This window comes from Acanthopagrus latus, chromosome 20 (genome assembly GCF_904848185.1).
Source record: "Acanthopagrus latus isolate v.2019 chromosome 20, fAcaLat1.1, whole genome shotgun sequence".
Taxonomy (NCBI): domain Eukaryota; kingdom Metazoa; phylum Chordata; class Actinopteri; order Spariformes; family Sparidae; genus Acanthopagrus; species Acanthopagrus latus.
This window is the reverse complement of record NC_051058.1, coordinates 12,102,293-12,122,830: the sequence shown is the minus strand read 5'-3', so window position 1 is coordinate 12,122,830 and position 20,538 is coordinate 12,102,293. Positions and strand designations below refer to the sequence as shown.

General features: G+C 40.4%; 1 protein-coding gene across 2 annotated transcripts; it reads right to left on the bottom strand.

Annotated features, from left to right (window-relative positions):
* Positions 1-421: 421 nt before the first annotated feature.
* Positions 422-9,300, bottom strand: slc4a1b (solute carrier family 4 member 1b (Diego blood group)). 2 transcript variants are annotated; one of them, XM_037082292.1, is made up of 17 exons: positions 9,263-9,300; positions 7,259-7,429; positions 6,856-6,991; positions 5,490-5,562; positions 5,356-5,398; positions 5,052-5,236; positions 4,662-4,872; positions 4,385-4,588; positions 4,150-4,298; positions 3,857-4,051; positions 3,246-3,494; positions 3,004-3,093; positions 2,596-2,762; positions 2,266-2,507; positions 2,022-2,191; positions 1,301-1,474; positions 422-1,211 (listed from the first exon to the last, which is right to left on the bottom strand). In XM_037082292.1, exons 2-17 carry the CDS (start codon positions 7,413-7,415, stop codon positions 1,131-1,133), a joined length of 2,526 nt encoding a protein of 841 aa, XP_036938187.1. In that variant the 5' UTR covers positions 7,416-7,429; positions 9,263-9,300; the 3' UTR covers positions 422-1,130. The 2 variants fall into 2 exon arrangements, with proteins under 2 accessions (XP_036938187.1, XP_036938186.1); XM_037082291.1 differs by lacking the exon at positions 9,263-9,300 and having other exon boundaries at positions 7,259-8,092.
* Positions 9,301-20,538: the final 11,238 nt, after the last annotated feature.

Here is a 20,538-nt window from a genome sequence, read left to right as displayed (position 1 = left end):
ATCCAAAATAGACGGAATACAGCCAATGAGGTAACACTTCTTCTTCGTCTGCTTCTTCATTTTCTTCCGCGTAGAGCAGCGTTACGGTTTAATGGTGGGGTCATCTTGTGAGCCGGAGGGTGTTGAATCATGGTACTTACTCTTGATGCTAATATGCCAAACCCTATTCTCTTCATTTTCGTTTTCCTTCATCGTCTAGACATTATTGTATTCCAGTTTTCATTAGATAGATATGCTACGTAAAGATTAAGACGTGTTTTTCGGGGTGTCGCATTCTTGTTGTTCACGAATGTGCCAGCAGTACAACGAGGAGTAATCAATCAATCGGGCAATCAGTGACAGACAAAAAATAAGAAATAAGATCTGCTTTCCTTCATCCTAATCAAAACCTAACCACACTCAATAAAGCTAAGTTGATGGATATTTTGGGAGGTAGTGTTTATTATTTATAGAGAGATAACAAGAGGACAGCAATGTAAAACACAGTAAAAAATGTCAGTGTTTTTCCTTCCTGCATTGTGGTGTTTTCCTTTTCCTCTGCTGTGTTACCAGGTTGATCATTCTTGCTTAAATATCTATTGCATCACTGCGTCATAATTTATACATCATTTGAGCTGAGATTTTGATTTTTAACTTCATCAGCATCAAACAAGAGAATACAACAATAACTCAAGTGGCACATGTTACAGCATTACATTCAACGTGTGGTTGCATGGACAAACATACAGATTTTGGCTTTTTTAGTGCTACAGTATTTTCCTCTCAGCATTCAGTCTATTTGTTTCAGAGTACTGGCATGTTTAAAGAGTCTATCTTATTTCTTTCCATTCTGTAAAAACACGTTAATGTTTTTCTCAACAATTTCCAGCTTCAGCGGCTTTTAAAGCACAGGAGACAAAACAACTTGAGGCAAAGAGTTTACCTGAGTGACTGTTAAAACTCTTCAGGAGTTTGATCAAGATGGTATTTCAATATAAAGATAGAATTTGTATCTGCGCTACTCATGAAAAAATACTCAAAACATGTTTGTGCTCATAGGTAGATGAAACATTCATTTGAGCCTCATATAAAATAAATAGATTTTTTTTTTGATAAAATGCAATGCTGCTGGTGGCTGTCGCAGACGACATTTACAATGGCATCTGGGATTCAAAGTATACATCCTGCCCTGGCTCCTCCTCAAATGTCACTTTGGCGTCGTCGGCATCCAGCTGAAACCGAGAAACATGAGTGTTCATCTCTCACACACATCCCACACATCTGGATTACTTAATCAAAATCATATGACATGAATACTTACACATTTCATTTCAAGTTCGGTGAAGAGACGCCCAGTCATAAACATGCGTAGAGGGATGGTGAGGATGAGTACGAAGGGAAGTGCGAGGGATATCGGACTAGACTTAATAATCCACAAAAGTGCGAGGCACACTATCTGGATGGCCGTGAACAAGTGCATCCTTCCTGTTTTCACCTGCAATCCACATGCAGAAATATTAGTCACATAAAAATGACTGGACACGCGGATACTTTGGGGTTTCTGATGAGATTTAGAGGCTCTGATGGTGGCCAACATACAGCATGTGACTTAATGTGATTCAGGTACTTCTCAACAGTGGTAGAGGAAGTATACCGCACTCTGAAAATACTCCAACACAGATAAAATACTTTACAGTAGAATACTACAGTACATTTGTTCAGTTTAGAAGAATGGATTACATTTTATGAGGTCATCATATGTTTTATATGTTGAAGTCCAAATTTCCAAAGTAAGTAGAAAGTAAAGCTGTTAACTAAATGAAGAAGAGTGAAAAGGAACAATATATCCCTCTGAGATGTAATGGACTATAAATACAAGGTAGCATGAAGGGAAAAGACTTAAATGAAGTACAAGTACCCTCAGTTACTGCATAAATGTATATGGGGCTCTTCCACTTAAAGTGACAACAGTCCTAACGCGCACTGCAATTATTCAATATAATTATAGATAAAACCCTTCAGTTGTATCTTAGGACTCTTACTCTGGTGGCGTAGGGTTCATCTGGGTGGTATTTCTTAGGGATGAGCAGAAGCAGCATACGATCCCACAGCTGGATACCACTGAGTGATGTAACTCCCATGTAGAGAAAGATCCCAAACAAGGCCGCCATGGGAATCATCTTCAGGACTGGCTCTATCAGGATTGACAGACCTAAACAGAAGCAGACATTCAGATAAAGGAAGGTGACCTTTAATGTCAGACCTGCAGATTTCTCAAATACTTACCGACCAGCAGCGCCACCAGGATGCCACTGACCCTCTGCTCCATCACCTTCTCAATTACAGGTTTTGGTCCTTTGCTCATGACGGTGAGGGCGTTGGCGTGGGTGACGGATCGCACCGTGGCAGCACTCAGCCACGGCACGCCGAATATTGCGCTGAGCCCTCCCATGCCGACTAAAACCAGCAAGTCAAAGTGGAAACCAGAGCCTTTGACCATCTTCCTCTCAGGTTTACTCACAATCAGACTGTTAACAGATGCAACATGTGAAACAGGTACAGTTAAAGCCGCGAGGTGTAATGATACTTAGGTGAGTGATGCTGCTGTTGACTCACGTTGTGATCTGAGACTCTAGAAAGATAAGAATGAAGACAAGCAGAGCCGGGACACAGCATGCAAACATGAGCCACACAGGGAAAGCCTGGTGCTCTCCAAAGGGGTTGATAAGCCAGCCTCTTTTGGCCGGGTTGGACACCATGAGACCTTTGGGAACAACTAGTTTCTGAAAATCGAAAGACATCGATTAATGGATAGGTTCAACATTATTTCTGTGCTTAACAATATTCAGGTGTCCATTTGTACATTGAAACAGATTTTGGGGTGGTTAATTGGACAAAATAGGAATTTCTACATAATAAAGGAGAATTTCAAAAATGCAAAGCCATCCTTTTGAATCTCAGCTGAAATGTGCACAGAATCAGCACATAAAAACTGGACTTGGAGGCTGAGACTCATGAACCAACCTGAGTGTAGGTATCCTCAATGTTGTAGTCCACAAGGATCATGAGGAAAATGGAAATAGGCACGCCAAAGTCCCCGATCAAACGTCTGACCTGGAATGCACAGATCAGAGAAAAAAACAAAATGAGATAAAATAAAAGTAAACAGTTTTAGAAAATCTAAAACAACTTGTGCATTCATTGCAGGGTAAGAGGTCTTTACTGAAACAATCTGCAATTGGACTCTACGATCTCCGCCGACTCACCTTCCCGGGAAGAAAAGTGCCGTTCTTGAACTGCCGCAGGAAGTAAGCAATGAAGAAGCAGCCTAACATGAGGCACATGGAGAGCAGGGCAGTGTTGGGGTACGGTGGCTTAACTGTGTTGATTTTAACGGTCCTGTTGCCAGTAGCATTGTCAAACAATACTGTCTCTTCCACTATTGGGTGCCATGGATTTTCTACACTTGAGTTGAGATGGTCATAGTTCAGGATCAGCGGGTGGGACTTAAATATCTAAAGAGAAATCAGGAGAGATAAAGAAATAATCTGGCCATGAGAAACAGATATTAAAGGTCCCATATAGTAGAAAATGGGATTTTGATGTCTAAAAGCTCAGTCCATTGAGAAACATACACAGTCCGTGATGTCATAAACTGTGCAGCAGAGCTGATACATATATATGGTTGGGCGGTGCCTGCTCAGGCTTGTGATAGCTGACCAATCAGAGCAGACTGGGCTCAAGTAATGTTTTTGTTTTAACATTAAAGCATGTAAACATTTTCTAGTAGGGATCCAAAATAAAAGCATGAATCTGAAAATGAGCACAATGTGGGACCTTTAAACCAAATGTGTGAAATGGATGGAGATGGATTTACCCTCCCCAGCTTGGCAAAGGTTTCATAGATGAAGATGAGGGAGATGAGGATGGAGAAGATTTCCTGGGTGAAGCGGGACATGTAGCGCACCAGGAAGCTGCCCTCACAGGCCACGATGACCACCACGATGATGACCAGCCACACTCCGACCCACACTCTCCCCACAATGTACTCAATGCCCTGAGACTTGCAGAACTGGATGAAGGAAAGATGGGATGAGTTCAGGGGTTTCAAATGGATCTGAAGAGACTATCAAAAAAAAGATGCGGAAGGGATTCGGCGGTATAACTTACTGCAAAGAAGGCCTCCTCAAACACCAGCAGAGGACCAGAGAAACCAATCACCAGGACAGGCTGAGCAGCTACGAAGCAGAAGATGATACCCTGAATGCTGGTGGAGATGAGGAGCTCTGGGACACCCATCATGTTGTCCACCTTATCAGCTGTAGCAGCGAAAAGGATGGCGTTATTATCGCATCTATCGCATGCAGCAGCAATATCAAGATGCAAACAAATAAGCATGCATTACCCAGCAGTCCTCCAAAGGTGATGGCAGGAGACAGGGCGGCGAAGTAGATGAAGATGACAGCAGCGAGAACCTGGGAGTTTAGAGCATCCGTCATATCACTCTTGTAGTATTGGTAGCGCCTCTTTATGTCTCGAAGCATCCCACCAAATGGTCGGCCAGTACGGGACAGAGGGTCTTCAGGTGTAGACCCTGAAGAGCTGGAGACTGGAAGAAAACAAGATTTGACAATAGAAAACTGATCATTTAAGTGCTTCAGTTGCATCACAGTTGCACTCACGCCTGCGAGGCTTGGAGTCCAGGCCGGGCGTGGTATCAGGGGCCTGGAACCGGTCCTGCAGCAGTTTCTTTTGAAAGCTTATAAGCGAGGTGAGCTCCGCTTCATTCTGGATCTCGGTTGGTGGGATGACGATGCTGCAGTCCATGAAGTCGGCGACGGCGTCGGTCAGCTCACGGGCGCTCTTTGCCTGAAAAGCTGCCTGATTGAAGACCTGGGATGAAAATAGTAAATGGGATGTTAAAAGTGCAGCCTTGGGGGGTCAGGAAGCAAGGTCAGAGAAACACCGGCACAGTCTTTAAGTAAGGATCTTCATTTTTCGGTTGAACTCATCCTTTAATGTGTCACCGCACACACATTTTAAGTCTACAGAAAGCTTCAGCAGTAACTCACTTTATCAGCCATTAGTGCTGACATGGCACGGCCAGTCTCGTGGTAGTCCATGTCAGTCTTGCTGGGGCCCACCAGAACGAAGACGAAACGCACAGGCACCGGAGCCTCCAAGGCCGAGTCGAGCACCACCGACTCCTTCAGACGCACAAACGTAACCGTGGGCTTTTCCAGAAAGTCCAAGGCTCCTGAGAGGGACAGAATTGTTATATTAATGGAGAAAACCACATATGTACACCCAGAGAAAGTGGGCATACAAACACACACGCTGAACTCATACATGAAGACAATGCAAACATTCACTTACCCACGAGCACCATAGAGGCCTCTACGCGGTCCGATTCATACCCCTGAAGGAACAAACGTCAGTGAGCAAACCTTCCCATCCCCTCCATTATTTGTAACTTTTGATGTCATTCAGATGGATCGTGAAGAACTTACCCTTTCCTTGACTGAAAACTTCTTCAAGTCCCCCCCATCGGTCAGGGCTTGGCTCTCTAGGTCAACTGATTGGCTGTAAGGAGAAAACAGCATGAGTCACTGGCTGTTCTTGTATGAGGCGGCAAGGACAGACATGCAAATTGTTCACAGGTGATAGACGAGGAACTGGTGGACATTTTTCTTACGCTTCATGAGATGAGGCCCTTTTGAATTCTTTTGAAAATGAGAAAGTCATTGCCAAGCTTATGTTTGTATGATAAATATGTTAGCTTAAATTAAATGAAAGAACCAAAATAATCAGCAATCAATTTTCACCAGAGAACCATCTAACCATAGAAAATATGATTTCTGCTCTGTACAGCAGCAGCGGTGTGGTTTCATGGCACGTCTCATGTGATCTCATGGGGAAGCAGACATAAACAAAATGGAGATAAGCGTGGTGCAACGACTTGCTGATGTAATGTGCTGAAGTGAGAAAAAACAAAAGCAAAAGTCTGGATGAGTGGGAAGACGTGGCCAACACAGGTTTTTTACTCTTCAGTGAGAACTGGAGGTGAGATTTTAATTTACTGTCAACAGTCGTATGTTACTTTAGCCTCAAGGACTACAAAGTTTATCGTTCTTGGATAACGACGTCAGCTGCTTCTGGATGTCTCTTTCATTGGTTGGTGAAATACATCTCACAAAGCGCAGATGTAATCATCCTGATTTTAATTTGAAAATATCATACATGTTTAGTACCATTGGGCCTGCCTCGATGAGTGTGTGAGCAGTTCAGGAGGCTTAAGATTGGCACTATAAACCCCTCACATTACCAGATCATCTCTGCCGAGGTTTTGAACTGGCACTTCACTAGTCAATCTTATACAATCTAGTACAATCTAAAGACCTGCGATACCTGTTGCACAGGATATAATTGAAAAGTTTATTCTAAAAAAGTGGGGACATATGCATTTGGGCGCCTTTGACAAAAGAAAACAAATTACAAATTACACATACTTACATCAGAAAGGAATCAAACATCTAATTAAAATAGACAACTTAAATACTTCATGCTCCTTGATCTAAATTAGTTTGATGACGTTTTCATTCACAGTGACAGTGCAGTATGCGTCTCCTTAGATTGACCCGTAATGACTGCGGTGCACACAGGTCACCTTTAATAAAGACTTCAGCAGAGGGAAAGTGTTTTGGTGGTCAGAGAATGTGTTGCATAATTACGGGTCTGAGCTCTACAGCGGCTATGTGTTCTGCTCCCCTTTTTCTGAGCGACATCACTCGCAGCTTTAAACAACAGCATCAGCTCATAGCCATAATGTAGGTCAGTTATGTTTGAGTCACCGTTGGCTGATGCCTTGCAGGATACCTGCGGTTTTGAAGCAGAGATTTCAGCACTCCTTCCTTGTCTCCAGGTCTGATCTCATTCTTGTTCACCATCTCGTTGACCATCTTCTCGGCGATGCCGGCCAAGGTCTGCTCTTCACAGTCGAAAATGGTCACACCTGTTGGAGTGAAGGTGACTACTTCAGATACTACTAGTGTGTATGTTAATGCATCATGATGTTTTTGTGATTGTACTTTGTATTTGAAATATGAATCTGCAAAGCAACTGGCCACTAAAGCTGTCAGGTGCATGCCATATTACATAACATAAAAAAGGAATTACCAAAGTGAAGTAGAAGTACCTCAAAAAATCTACTTAAGTGCAGTATTTCAGTGTACTGAAAATGTTTACATGCTGATGTTTTCATTGGTTTTTCCTCACCGACCTGGGTTCATGGTGCGCCGCAGCTGGATGAGGCTCCTGAAGGTGAGGTAGGAGATGTGCGAGGACGCCCACATCCCGGACTGAGGGTCGATGCTCTCCTCGTAGCCGCCCCATCGGCCCATCTCCTGCCAGTAGCTCTCCTGCTTCTGGTCCTTCATCAGCTCCTTCAGCTCTGAGGCCACACAGAGGAAACAACAGGATGTGGATGTGGACATGAGCGTGGGATATCAGCATGCTTGTCTTGAGATGGAAAGTGACAATCTGAGCGGGGCAGGTGGATGAAATAAACTCGCACCTCCCTCCAGCATTGCTCAATCATGTGGTGAACAACTGTGGTTTCACTGACCGCTTCCTACCTGTCAGTGTGAGTCACTGTGAGAAGAGTGTTTAAGCAAATCTATGAATGTTTTGTGTCTATCTGACCTGAATAAGAAGGGAAATTTAAAGTACAAATATCTTTCATTTTAATTAGATTATTTTAAGGTTAAAGGAAAAGTTAGTTTAAGGCTTGCTGGTGAAAACAACTATTAGACGACCACTATGTGGGATCTGATGACTAAATCTGTCTGACATGACTGAGGCACAAATGTTCAAACATGAGGTTATGTTTTTTCATTTTTATTTACATTTCTTTTAGTCTTGTTTCTTCCCTCGTCACTCTCTGCCTCGCTCCCGGAAGTTATAGCGAGAGGCAACCAAATGAAAGGCAGAGTTACCTCGAATAAACATGTTGATTTCTCTGGCTTGAACACTGCTGGAAACATTCTGGATTACATAAGCGCACAACTCAACAAAACATATAAGAAAGGTCGGCATTTTAATTCATTAACTGTACAGCAGCCCTCTATGACTTTAAAGACATAACTGTATATTATGTCTTTAAAATCTTTTGTTTATGGAACATATCGATCCTTGTAATTCAGATGAAGCATTTGTATTTATTTAACCAGGTTAGTACCACTGAGATCACAGATGTCTTTAACGAAGGAGACGTGGCCAATGATGATAATTGATAATTTACACTTGTTTGTCATGAAAAATCATAATAATAAACGTCATAAATAGCAGCACAGCTGTAAAAAGGCAGGATGGATAGCTATAAGAGATACATTTATGAAATATTATCATGTTGATATATCTGGATCCAAAAAGTGTTTGCTATGAATTTTAAAGGAATAGTGATTGATTTATAATTTGATGTTTATTGAAAGGAAGACCATGTTGTTTATTTTTCATGTGTTTTTGATTGTCGATTTGATGAGATTAACTAAAAACGAAAGAAAGAAAGAAAAGAAAAAAGAAAAGAAAAGAAAAAAGAAAATTTCTTCATTGTAGACAAAGGAAAACAGAGAGAGAGAGAGACAGAATTGAAATAAACAGACTATTCATAACATTTATGAATTAAAAACAATAGATCAGGTCTACATAGAGTACAAGAAAGGATTGGCAGGAAAAGCTCTTCTACTCAGGGTGAGTCACTGAATATTCCTGAGGTTTTTGCCTTTAGTTAAAGGCTTTGCATGTGGGTGAAGAGCGCAACAGAGGTGTCACTCTGCCTGCTGTACGGTCCCCTCTTCAGAGCAGGAGCAGATAAAATCACGTTCATGCTTCACTACATGACAATAACACTGATGATATTTTGGGTGTTGTTTTCCACCGCAGCAGCCTGCAGCATCAGGACACAGCTGTCATTTCTTTAATCTTCTCATTTCTACCGGAGGCCCCGGTGTGGATATGGATCAGGATAAGGTGTAAAGGTGATGTCCAGGTGACACTGTGTGTCTGTAAGGTAAACACAGCATTTGTTCTGCCTTGATGAGCAGCGGGCGCCAGGCTCTGGGCCATTGATAGTTTCCGGTGTGGACGTGTGTGACAGGTCAGTCTGGACGTGTTTGGACTGTCAACACATGTCGTGTGCCTGGAGAGGATTTACTGTGTGTGTGCGTGTGTGTGTGTGTGTGTGTGTGTGTGTGTGTGTGTGTGTGTGTGTGTGTGTGCCCCATACCTGACACTCTGCACTGGGGTCGGCGTTGTTGTTGATGTTCCAGGCAGCTGGAACAGACACAGCGGACCCAATTAAGAATCCTGTTCTTTCAACACTTCATTGTCATTTAGTCAATAACACGATGATACATTATAAACAATATAATATAACTGAGACTACGTTCTCCATTTAACCTGTGGATTCACTTTTGTAAAAAGTTGTGTGTGTGGGTTAATAGATAAGAATGAATAAATAAAGAGGTTCAAAAGTCAAATGAGTTTAGTGAATAATAGATACATTAACTGCACAGGCTGTAACTGGAGGCTCTTATGTAAGACTGATCTCCAGAGTGTCTATTTCAGCTCATATTGGACTGCAGCTTTTGAAGTTGTCTGTGACAACAGGATGAATTATTTCCAAAACACAGCTGAGCAAAGGGGTGGAAGATTCAGATTAGACTGACGGGACGGCGTCTGTCAAACCCTCCGTGTGTGTGTGTGTGTGTGTCTGTGTGTGTGTGTGTGTGTGTGTGTGTGTGCATATTTGAATCATCACATACCATAATCTTATATACACAGTTAAAAAAAAAATCCTGTAAGTGTCTCAATTTGCATCAAGATGACATCTGTGACTTTACTGGTTGCATTTAACACACATGCACACTGAAGGATAATCACACATTTACAATACGTGCGTCCGGTTTGCAAATAACAAAACTGGTTTTAACTGTTCTTGTCAATCTCCACGTGGGAAGACAACTATAACTCTAATTAGACTGTACACAAAAGTTTTTATTTGCACATTTTTCCTTTCACATTGGAATAATTTGTGTGTCCCTCCGTAAGTTGCAACATCACATTCTTCGTCTAAATTACTTGCACACACAGTCACTGTAAATCAAACTGGACCTGCTGTGTGTGACTCTTCGGCTGGTTCAGTTAATTGGTTAATTGCCTGTCACCCCATGAGGCGAAGTGCCGAGAGCCCCCTTCGTGCATTTTCAAACTTCCCTCTTAGTTTTTAAGGCATGAAATCTCCAATCCTCAATGCATTCTGGGACGGAAGTGTTGGCTAAGCCTTGTAGCTGAGACTAAACAGAGCATCCTGCATGCTATCTTTAAGAATTTATCCAACGGCAAAGTGACTGACAATGACAGCATATGTGCACGGTTATGACCAGTTCGCTTGTAATATTGCATGAATGCCATTCATTACTGCAGCAGAAAAGGTGACACTTACCTCCTGCAGGCACTCGGCAAGCCAACAGCAGTGACAAGCGTCTGACCCCAGAATGGCAAAAAAGCGTGACTTTATAAACACCACCTCTTTAAAAGCTGCCTCCACGTGTGTGTGTGGTGCATGCTGCCGGGTAATGGGTGGGACCAATACACGCATGCACACACACACACAGGTGGACACACACACTCTAATTCCGTGTTCTGGTCTCACCCATAATATTGATAGTAAATACAGTGGCTTGGTATGTGCAGAAAACCAGTCACACTGTGTCATTATCCAACCAGCATCTTATCACATTTAATGTCTGTGTTTGGATCACAACAAAGGCTTGGCTTACACTGCCGGGCCTGCTCGCTCACCTTCAAGATCGCCGGGATGGGGAGTGGAACTTTAAATGAGCTCGGCTTTCATTTACTCCTCTTCCTCTTAATTCATCCTGTAGCTGTCCATCCGAAACTGAGGCCTGAGACGTGATAATCAGTCGCCGACACAGAGTTTGGCACTGAGCATGCCGGCACGATCGCTAAGTTAAAGTGACTTACCATCTGAAAGGGGGTGGGAAGGGGCCACCTCTTTTACAATTACCTTACCATGGTGAAATTAGGATGTTCCGTTCATTCAAGGGTGACTCCAGCAACATGGTGTTTTGGACTCTAGTAAAGCGTAAGGACCCACAGGAGATAGATTCAAGCAACATGAGCCATGGATACCTATATGTATAAAATAAAGAAATACAACTTAATTAATGGTAAGGAAGGAAGGTTACGGAGCTCGGTCTTGATTTTGACAATTTCTTAATAAAAGCTCTGCACCTTGTTAGAGTGCTTAACTTCACACAAGCTCCTTTTTTAATTCTTTAAATAGCAAAACAATATGTGTATATGCAAACAAACACTAATCATGTCAATGATACAGCCAGAGCATAACAAATCATTAGAGTGAGAAAATGAATAAATGGAAACAACAAGAAAAAAAAAATCCAGTGAATATAATATGGAAACAATGTTGTATGAATCAGGTACCCGGGCCTATAAGAAGGTGTACTATGCTGGATCTTTCTCCCAAAAAACCCAACCACACTTACGATCCATGTGAAATGTGTGTCAGTGTCAGTGACTGTATGAATAAAGAAGGACGATACGTCTTCCTGTTATGGCATCAAATGACTAATTAAAACCTAAACTTACCAGAATAAAGAGAATTTAAAGCACAACCTGAAATTGCTGATTTTTATTTTATTTTTTAAAAATTTTGGCCCATGTCCCATCTGTCATCATAGAAGCTTATGAGTTTATGATCTATACTGCAGCCAGCCACCAGGAGGGTATCAATACATTTTGGCTTTACTTTTGTGGGGCCACTGTGACATCCATCTTTGTATACAGTCAGTGGTTTACCTGCAGAGGACCTGACCTCTGCCTGTATTTTCCTTATATTTTGCCATGTTCTGGAAGTTTATCACTGCCCATGTTCCTGGGCAGTGGTAAATAGCCCCCAGTCAGAAACAGCATGCAGGATGTGTGGTCAGCACTCTGTTCAAACATAGCAGCGGGGTAAGATTGCCGTCTCCATCTCTCTTTTCTGATCTCGGTCTGTTATAAAGAGTTACAGATCCATGTTTATGTTTGACTGAGTGTGGAGCTGAGCTATACCATCAAGCAGAGCAGAGAGGCAAACAGAATAAAGAAATGAAAGTGGTCCATGTTATGTTATCATATCATATTGTTATATGGCTCATTTTAATGTTGCTGCCTGTTGAGGTGAAGTTAATTTCAGCGGATTATTTACTATGCTGTTAGTTTAGCAATGCCTCATATTCATAAGTGCATTGTATGTTTTGTATGTAAAATCTGCCCAACAAATGACTTGTAAACATTTTCCTCTGAATTGCAGTGGATTGGATGTGTAAATTGACGTAAAATATTTGTATTTCATCTTCACATGAATAGTCTAGTTATCTACATTTCATGACCTGACCTCATGAACCATATTCGACAACACAGCTGATTTAAACCCAGAAAAGTCTCATAAAACACGAAAAAATGAGAAGTATTTTAAGAGCCCATATGCAAGTGTTTAGTATACATGTACTGAAGTTGTGTGAACTGTAAATAGAGGACACCAGCAGCAGCGTGTGAGTTGTGATGCATCATTAGTTCTATATGAGTTGTAGCAAAACTGATTGATGATAGGAAAGCATTAATAACATGGGGGATATACAGTTATTGTCATGTTTAACAATAAACTAAAAATGATGATTGAAACAGTGAATTTAAACATCTAATAAAATGTTTTCCCTTTAATCATATTATTTCTATTAAGTTCAATGTAAAAGGTCACATTTAATGTCAAGTTTTTCTCTCACGTTGAGTCAGTGTGAACACATTAAATAACTACATGTTTGAATCATTTAGGGGGAATAACCAATATGATAAGCATTACTTTGATGTCATACTATAATAAATGCTTTGTTAAGAACAAAAGCAAAGCAAAATAAAGTTATGGATAAAAAAAAGATCACCAAGCTCGAACATAAAGAAACAGCAATGGTGAAGCTGTATCTGAAATGTGCAGCGGTAATATTAAAGATGAATCTATCATTAAAAGCGTGCCATTATTTACATAATTTTAATGAGTCGTTAGAGCAAAATTACACACACTCTCAGTAACGTATAGCATTTGTGATTATCAATACATGTGTTCATCAGTGTTGTAGATATAATGGTTCGAACTGGAGCCACAAACCACCAGGAAACACAGGTTGCAATCAATTGTTATTTGTTTATTTTCCCAGAATGATGTGAATGTTGGTAATATAATGATTCCTGGTTGACTGTCACGGTTCACAAAGAAAAGAAACAAGTTACAATATTTTGCCCAAACAAATTAGACATCTAGTGTTCTAATGTTAAATACTTACAAATTAGAATACATTTAATGTTTCAAATAACAAACTGACGATATTTCAATCACAGTACTATTTAGCAAATCATATCAAATGTTCCCCATCATATTTAAACTTCATGACTTCCAAATAAAACAGATTACATAATACTTACAGTGAAGGATTCTCAAAGACACATGGCAAACTGAGGTGAGCACCAACACACACTCAGCCTGGTGAAAATTTACAGTCATAGAGGAAGAAGGCCTCATCCAGGCCTCTATTTATAAAGTGGGAGGAACAGTGGGAGGCGCTTGCACCACTATTCCACTTGGTCTCCTTGTCACGAGCCACTGACGTGAAGGGGAACAAACCTACAGTTTCAGTCAGATGTGCATGTAATTACTATGGAAGCCCTCAGGGGCAGAGGAGAAGTGTTTCACTCTGATGATCCATTTTCCTTGTCCAATCTCAATTATTTGATAAATAATTGCTATTATTATTATTATTATTATTATTATTATTATTATTATTATTATTATTATTATTATTATTATTATTATTATTCCATCTGTGAAAACACATGATAAAAAATGTTCTGCTGAACAAATGTTTTTTCACCAAAACTGAGTGGCAAAAAAGGGGAAAATTTCTATTTGTAAAACTGAGTGAAATTTTTTGAAAAACTATTCATTTTATACAAAAAAAAAATTTAAAAAATCTTGTTTCTCAAAGGTGGAAAAAAGGAACTTTGGAATATTATCCTGCCAAAGTTTTTTTTTTTATTTTTTATAAAAAAAAAACCAAAACAAAACAAACCCTTTCCACCAGAACGCAAGTCAAAATCTCACTTGCCTCTCAGAGCTTCTCTGAAAGACAGAATGAAATGAAGGCAAACAGAATTAGTGTTGCTGAGCAAATCAGCTGCTTAATAACTCGACATTTCAAGTCTTGTGGAAGGGATCTGAAACACTGAGATTTGAGCCGGAGGAGCAATAACAGGCATCGTTTTTGACTTCATTGTTGTTAATTTGGTGGTGTTGTTGTGTGCATGATGTTGATATGTCGACTCAGGGGTTGTTTTGAGAATATATTGACAACACCAGAGAGTGAGAGGCTTTATCTTCTGAGTCTGATGAGCAGAACTAAAAGCAGATATTACTAATAATAAACTGCTGTAGCTGGAGATCATGAAATGTTGAGTCAGCTCACCATAAAACATCAACATTTTAAAATGCTGACAGATGGTTTTACTATAAATATTCTACTTTCACAGGTGATGGAAAGAGAGTGATGGAAGAATAACTACATGTTGCTCCCTTCCCACATTTATCTTGGTCCTAGCAAGATGGAGAGCTGAAGAAGCCCCTTGGGAGTTTTTGTAGATTTCTGGAGATCAAGCAGTGCTTTAGAAGAGGGCATCACAAAAGTGAATCAAAATGCAGACACTCGACACGTTAGCAAGGGTTTAGAGGAAGTTTATGAGGCTAGGATCAGGCTAACTGTCACTCCCCCCCCGAAAAAAACGTCTGGAAAACAAAGCTGTCGTCCACTGAGAAGCAGTTTTGCAGGCAGGAGGTAGATGAGATATCAGACAGAAGAGACATCAGGTGATGAACTGAGGAGAGAAACACTCTCCTTGTGCCTGGTGGGCAGATGAGGCATGACTAGATGATGGGACTGGGTGCTGTGCTGTGTTGTGTATCAGGACTTCACAGACCTAAGAAAAGGATCACATTTAATCACATTTTTCTGCTTTTTTTATATAGTAGCACATAGATTTTCTCACTTCTCAGACCCTCATCAATGAACTTTTAGATCTATTGGGAAAATAATGATTGATATAACTCTTTAAGCATACTTTTTTTTTGTTTTAATAATGGCTTTGATTATAGTTGTGAAACCTATTATTAACACTTTGTAGATTAGTCATGAGACATAGACAAACTTTACCTCACCTGACATTGTTGAACCAGTAAAACCCCTCAAATAGGCTGTTTATGTGTTTTTATTGTATCATTCTTATTGCATTATTGTGTTTTATTAATTTGTCTTGCATTTACGTATAAAGGTGATGCAGATACAGACCAGAATTTGTAATAAAAAGCAGACTCTGATGTGTTCCTTGACATAATTGTCATCTCTGATCAGATGTGATCTCTGTGTGATGAAGGTGTTCAGCTCAGCAGGGGGCAGCATTGTTTTAGTCTGTAGCATCCTCATTGAGCGAGAGAGAGTTGCATGAAAAAAAGTGATTTTCCAGGCTGCATATTCTTGATCATGTACAAAACTAATAGTATAAAAAGATAAAAACACTACTGATATCATTTGACTTGGATGGGGTCTAATAAAAGTGGAGGGCATTCATATCATTTTCCAAGGCAAATATTTATTTTTGACTGAATGTGTTGAAATTTTTTATTATTACAAACCGCAAAAAAAATGTAACCAACATCCAGATTCAAGCCTTTGAACCATTTTCCTGGCTAGACTGCAGACAGTGTGGTCATCTGAACATACTTAAACTGTTCTTAAGCAAAGGATCTGAATTCTTCCTCTATCTCTGTCTGGACATCATCCTCAAACTAGAAAAGACACAACTTTGCGTCTATCCTGGAAAACAGAAGTGAAACACACCTGCATCCAAAGTCAGAATATATATTTTCTGCACTATACTTTGGACTTCGTCACCCTTGATTAATTCTGATGAAGTAAAACACAAGAAGAATACAGTATAGTTCAAATAGAAAAATGTTCAACAAATTAAGAAGAGCAAATGATTTATCAACAAACATTTTCATCCAGGTTACCCAGAGAAGAGTCACTTTCACAGTTGAACAAGATGATCAGTATATTCAAACGTCAGACAAAAAGATCTACAAATCCTTTTAAAAGTGAAAACTGAATTTGAATCTACTGGATAAATCGTCTAGTGGGTCAGCAATAACAGCAAAAAAAAAACAGTCTGTCCCTCTGCAATGTGTTTAATTCAGCAGGTTAATATTGTGTCATTGAGTAAATGTACTTGCTTCATGTCAGCCAAATCTGTGTGCCTGAATGCATAATGGGCTGCATTGACAGTCAACAGCCCGAGGCTCGTTTCTACCCCTGTGTGGTAAACCGTCTGCTCACATCCGATCAATACAAAGGCCTGTTCACCCCCCACTAAAAAAAGTGGTCCCTTCAAGGTCTGCTGGATGTCAGTATGGCCACAGAGAAATGACAAAAAAAAAAACAAAACTTTGAAATCAATACTTTCATTATTGATCCAGCTGTGACAAGCAAACATGTTCTGCACAGGCATCGTGTTGAACGAAAGCGCAGACATGGCTGGATATACACAGAGAATATCAATAAGCACTCGAGACTTCACCATGACGTGGAGCTGGACTTGTCTCTGGGTTCAGGTCAGGTCACAGGGTGATGCCTCATGTTCTTCAACTGGAGAGATGCATTCATTCATTCATTCATTTATTCATTCTGGAGTGAAACAACTACATTTTGTTTAGGTTTAGTCCTTATGTGGATCAGCTGAGTTCCTCCTTTGCTCCCCTCATAAGCACTATGGCCACTAGAGGTCGCCATGTAGCATTAACAAAATTACAGGTTGTGCTATGATGCTTGCACAGATGACCTATACGGTCGTGTTTCTTGCAAGGCGTGGCTGAAACTCCAGACGATATTTCTGATAGTGAGGAGGGAAGATGACTAACTTGACTAAGTATTACTTGAATCAGACATTAATTTGTACATGTACATTTCAGCAGAGTAAAATCAGATTTTCATCAGCAATGGTGTTTTTTTCACAATGAAGACAACAACACTCATGATCCCACGCAACATCACCACATCATCACACAGTGTTGTTTGTTATCTCATTGTCTCAAAGAATCCCTAGTGGCAGAAGTGAGGTACTGTGCATTAAAACAAAGTGTAAACCTATTGCCATTTTGAAGCCTTGAGTCTGGCGGAATGGCGGTAGACATCACAAGAGAGCAGAGCTGCAGAGCAAATATGACGCAACGCCTTTATCTATCCTGAATAATGATCACCATGATAGTGACTTTTCAATGTATTGCTTTAAACTTTTAAATAAATATAAATCTGAACTCAAGATTGAGACCAAAAACTCATCAGGAAACTGTTTACCAAGCTCATAAATCAAGCGAGAAGTGGGGTGACTTTCTCATAAATCAAATCAAATCAAATCAATCTTTATTTATATGGCGCTTTTCATACAGAAAAAAGTACCTCAAAGCGCTTACATACTTCTTTTTGAAACCAGAGCAGAGGGTTTGCGTCATATTTTCACAACCAACAGCCTCATCCATTGTTGTTGTCAGCGGTTTAAACATTTCATCTGATTAGATAAAACAGCAATGAAGCGATTCTGTGACTCTGAACTGTACAGAGGGGAAAAGAAAGAAACAGACAGATCGTTCTTCTTCAGATTTCATAATGATGAGTGAAATAAATACTCTGTGGCATAATACATCTATGGTTTTGCTCATGAGAAGTTGCAGCTGAGCAGAGGATGGAGGGAAGGATGTACAGTGAAAAGAGAGGAAAAAAAGAGGGGGGATAGACGGCTCGGATCAATACAGCGCAGATGAGGGAGTCCCGCGGGTTTGAGGCCATCTGGCCTGTCCGGGTTCACCCACCCTGGCACCGTGCGAAATGAACCCAGTCGTTTTAATCTTTCGCCACAGCAGCCGCACGGCAACATTCGGGATATCTGCACCAACTCAACCAGCCCAAACCTTTATTGCACATAATGACGCCTTGCTGAAATTGCTGTTTACCAAAATACATAACAGGACTGCTCCGCCTCTGCTGCAGCACTCTGAAGGTTCCCTCGAAACACAACATGATATCACTCCCATGCATCTCAGTTATTGGTGTGAGTGCTCTCAGAGTAATTTAAGGGCTTCGTTGGCTAGTCATACGATGCCTCTCCGTCTATTACAGTACATTAGAAGAAAAGCTCGCAAGGAGACTGTGGATCACGTTGCCGGGGCTGTTTGGTGCCGCTCGGGTGCTGCTGTCGTGTCACTCAGGTGGTCTCTTCTGCTTCTTCTTTAGGTACAGAGAAAACAACACGCTGAGGATAATGTGAGTGCACAAGAGATATAATCGTTGAATATAAACGTGGGACATAAACAAGCACAGACAGAAGTAGATGGAAGCTAGAACACACACACACACACAAACACAAACAACCACACACGTTTTTCCACAGGGCCGCCCACCAGGAACTGAATCCTTTTCTCGGAACCTGAGAGGGGACAGCGAACGTCTCCTGGACCACCCATCCTCTGTCCACTCACTGCTGACAGATGGCCAGTGTGAGTGTCTGTGTGTGTGTGTGTGTGTGTGTGTGTGTGTGTGTGTGTGTGTGTGTGTGTGTGTGCGACAAAATAGATGCATCACAGACTGGTGATCGTCAAAAAAATGAAGTTGCAGATTTTTAGCTTTGTTTGCTGTTTCACTTCCCCATAACTTTCTTTCTTTCTTGTTTCATAACATTCACTTAGGATGCCTGTTACACAATGGGCATTAACTCAAAGCAATCTTAAAAACAGATACAAAAGTGAGATATATATTTAACTGATTCCATTGATTTTCATTTATTATTTTCTTCTCCTTTTTCTTTTTTAAATCAGCTGTGATTTTTTTCAATGTTCGAGTTACTTCAGCTGTAATTCAAATACGCCAAAAACAGTGCAAGCATGCCACTATTTATTTCCAGCAGCAGATGCCGACATGATCTTCCACTGAAGCTGCTGCATTCAGAATTTGCAAAAAGCAGCACTTTGAAAAAAGTGATTTCTGACACAATAAGCAGGGATTCTTTTAAATGAATCACAGGGGCCACACTGACAATTACATTAATGTATTTAGGCTCATATAAGTGACACTGAGGTGGGGTTTCTTTCTCTCTCTCTCTCTTCCTTCATGCATTATTTATCCATCCATAGCAGCGCAGCTTCCTCTCTCTCCTGCCCCCATGTCCCCCACCAACCTCAGTCCTCACGTGGGCTATAAAAATCACTGTCTCCTCTAAATGACACAGGTAGTAAATGGCATTCTTTGATTCTTTAAAAGTCTGTCAGTCTGTAGAGAGAACTACACACCTGTCATGTTGGATATGATGTCATGTATATCATCTCACTTACATTTACATCCAATCATCATTACATAACATGAGTGACTGTAAAGGTTTTATAAAAGTGAAATCTACTTCTTCTCGAGAGGATTAAATTGAGGTTTTGACCTTTATGTTAAAACCTTACCAGATCTTCTTCCTCGTTCTGGAAGGAGGTACGGAGTCTCTGTGTAAACACAACCGTTGTAAAAATTCGGTCATCAGTTAAAACGTATTAAAGTGCAGCTCCTGGAGGGCAGACAGAAGGCAGAGCTCAGATCTAAGATAAGTGCAGGTTCAACCCACTGCTGTTTGTTTGTAAGCAACTGAAAATCCTGTATGTTCTGGGAAAAATATGACAGATTTTTAGCTTGTAAGAGTAAATAACTTTTTTAACAACTTGCCTGGTTGTTTTTATCTCTTTAGCTCAGGAGACAATAAAGTATCCTTAACCTTAGGACCAATTATGAAACTATATAAATTGCATTATTTCCAAAAAAAAAGAAAAAAAAGAAAGAGATTCGCCTACATAAAAATGTTATCAATCTGACCTTTAACCTGACTGATTATGAAACACTTTTATAAAAACAGAGATCTTCAGCCACGGGAGATTGGGGATGGAAATTTTTTCCAACTTTTATATGTTTCCTTACCTCCTTTCACAATTTCTGACAAACTACACAACTACACCCTACAGTGCTCCTTCTGCTGAAGCCTTACCAAGATAAGCAATGTTTTAAAGGAAAAAAAAATGAATTAAAGGTTATTTAAACGAGGTCATTATCTTGATAATGGGCTTTATTATCATTCCAGAAATGATTCTGTATGAGCGCCAACTAGTTAAGTGCACTTGAACATACTGTATCACTTGTTTGAGCTGGACCAAAACAATTATAGTCAACTCCATTAAAAGAAAGCAACACAGAGAGAGAGAAGACCATCTATTCTGCTGCAGGGGAAATTCAGCCTGTGCACAAACATGACACACTGCAACACATGTTCAGAAACCTTTTAAATCAACCTGTTGCT

What these genes read in the sequence shown, in the direction of transcription:
- slc4a1b (XM_037082291.1), bottom strand. Translation starts at nt 7,472, where the DNA reads ATGTCCACATCCACATCCTGTTGTTTCCTCTGTGTGGCCTCAGAGCTG. An exon ending in GGCCTCTATGGTGCTCGTGG is followed by an intron (nt 5,237 to 5,355) that starts GTAAGTGAATGT and finishes TGTCCCTCTCAG; the next exon opens with GAGCCTTGGACTTTCTGGAA. An exon ending in CCTTTGCCAAGCTGGGGAGG is followed by an intron (nt 3,495 to 3,856) that starts GTAAATCCATCT and finishes ATTTCTCTTTAG; the next exon opens with ATATTTAAGTCCCACCCGCT.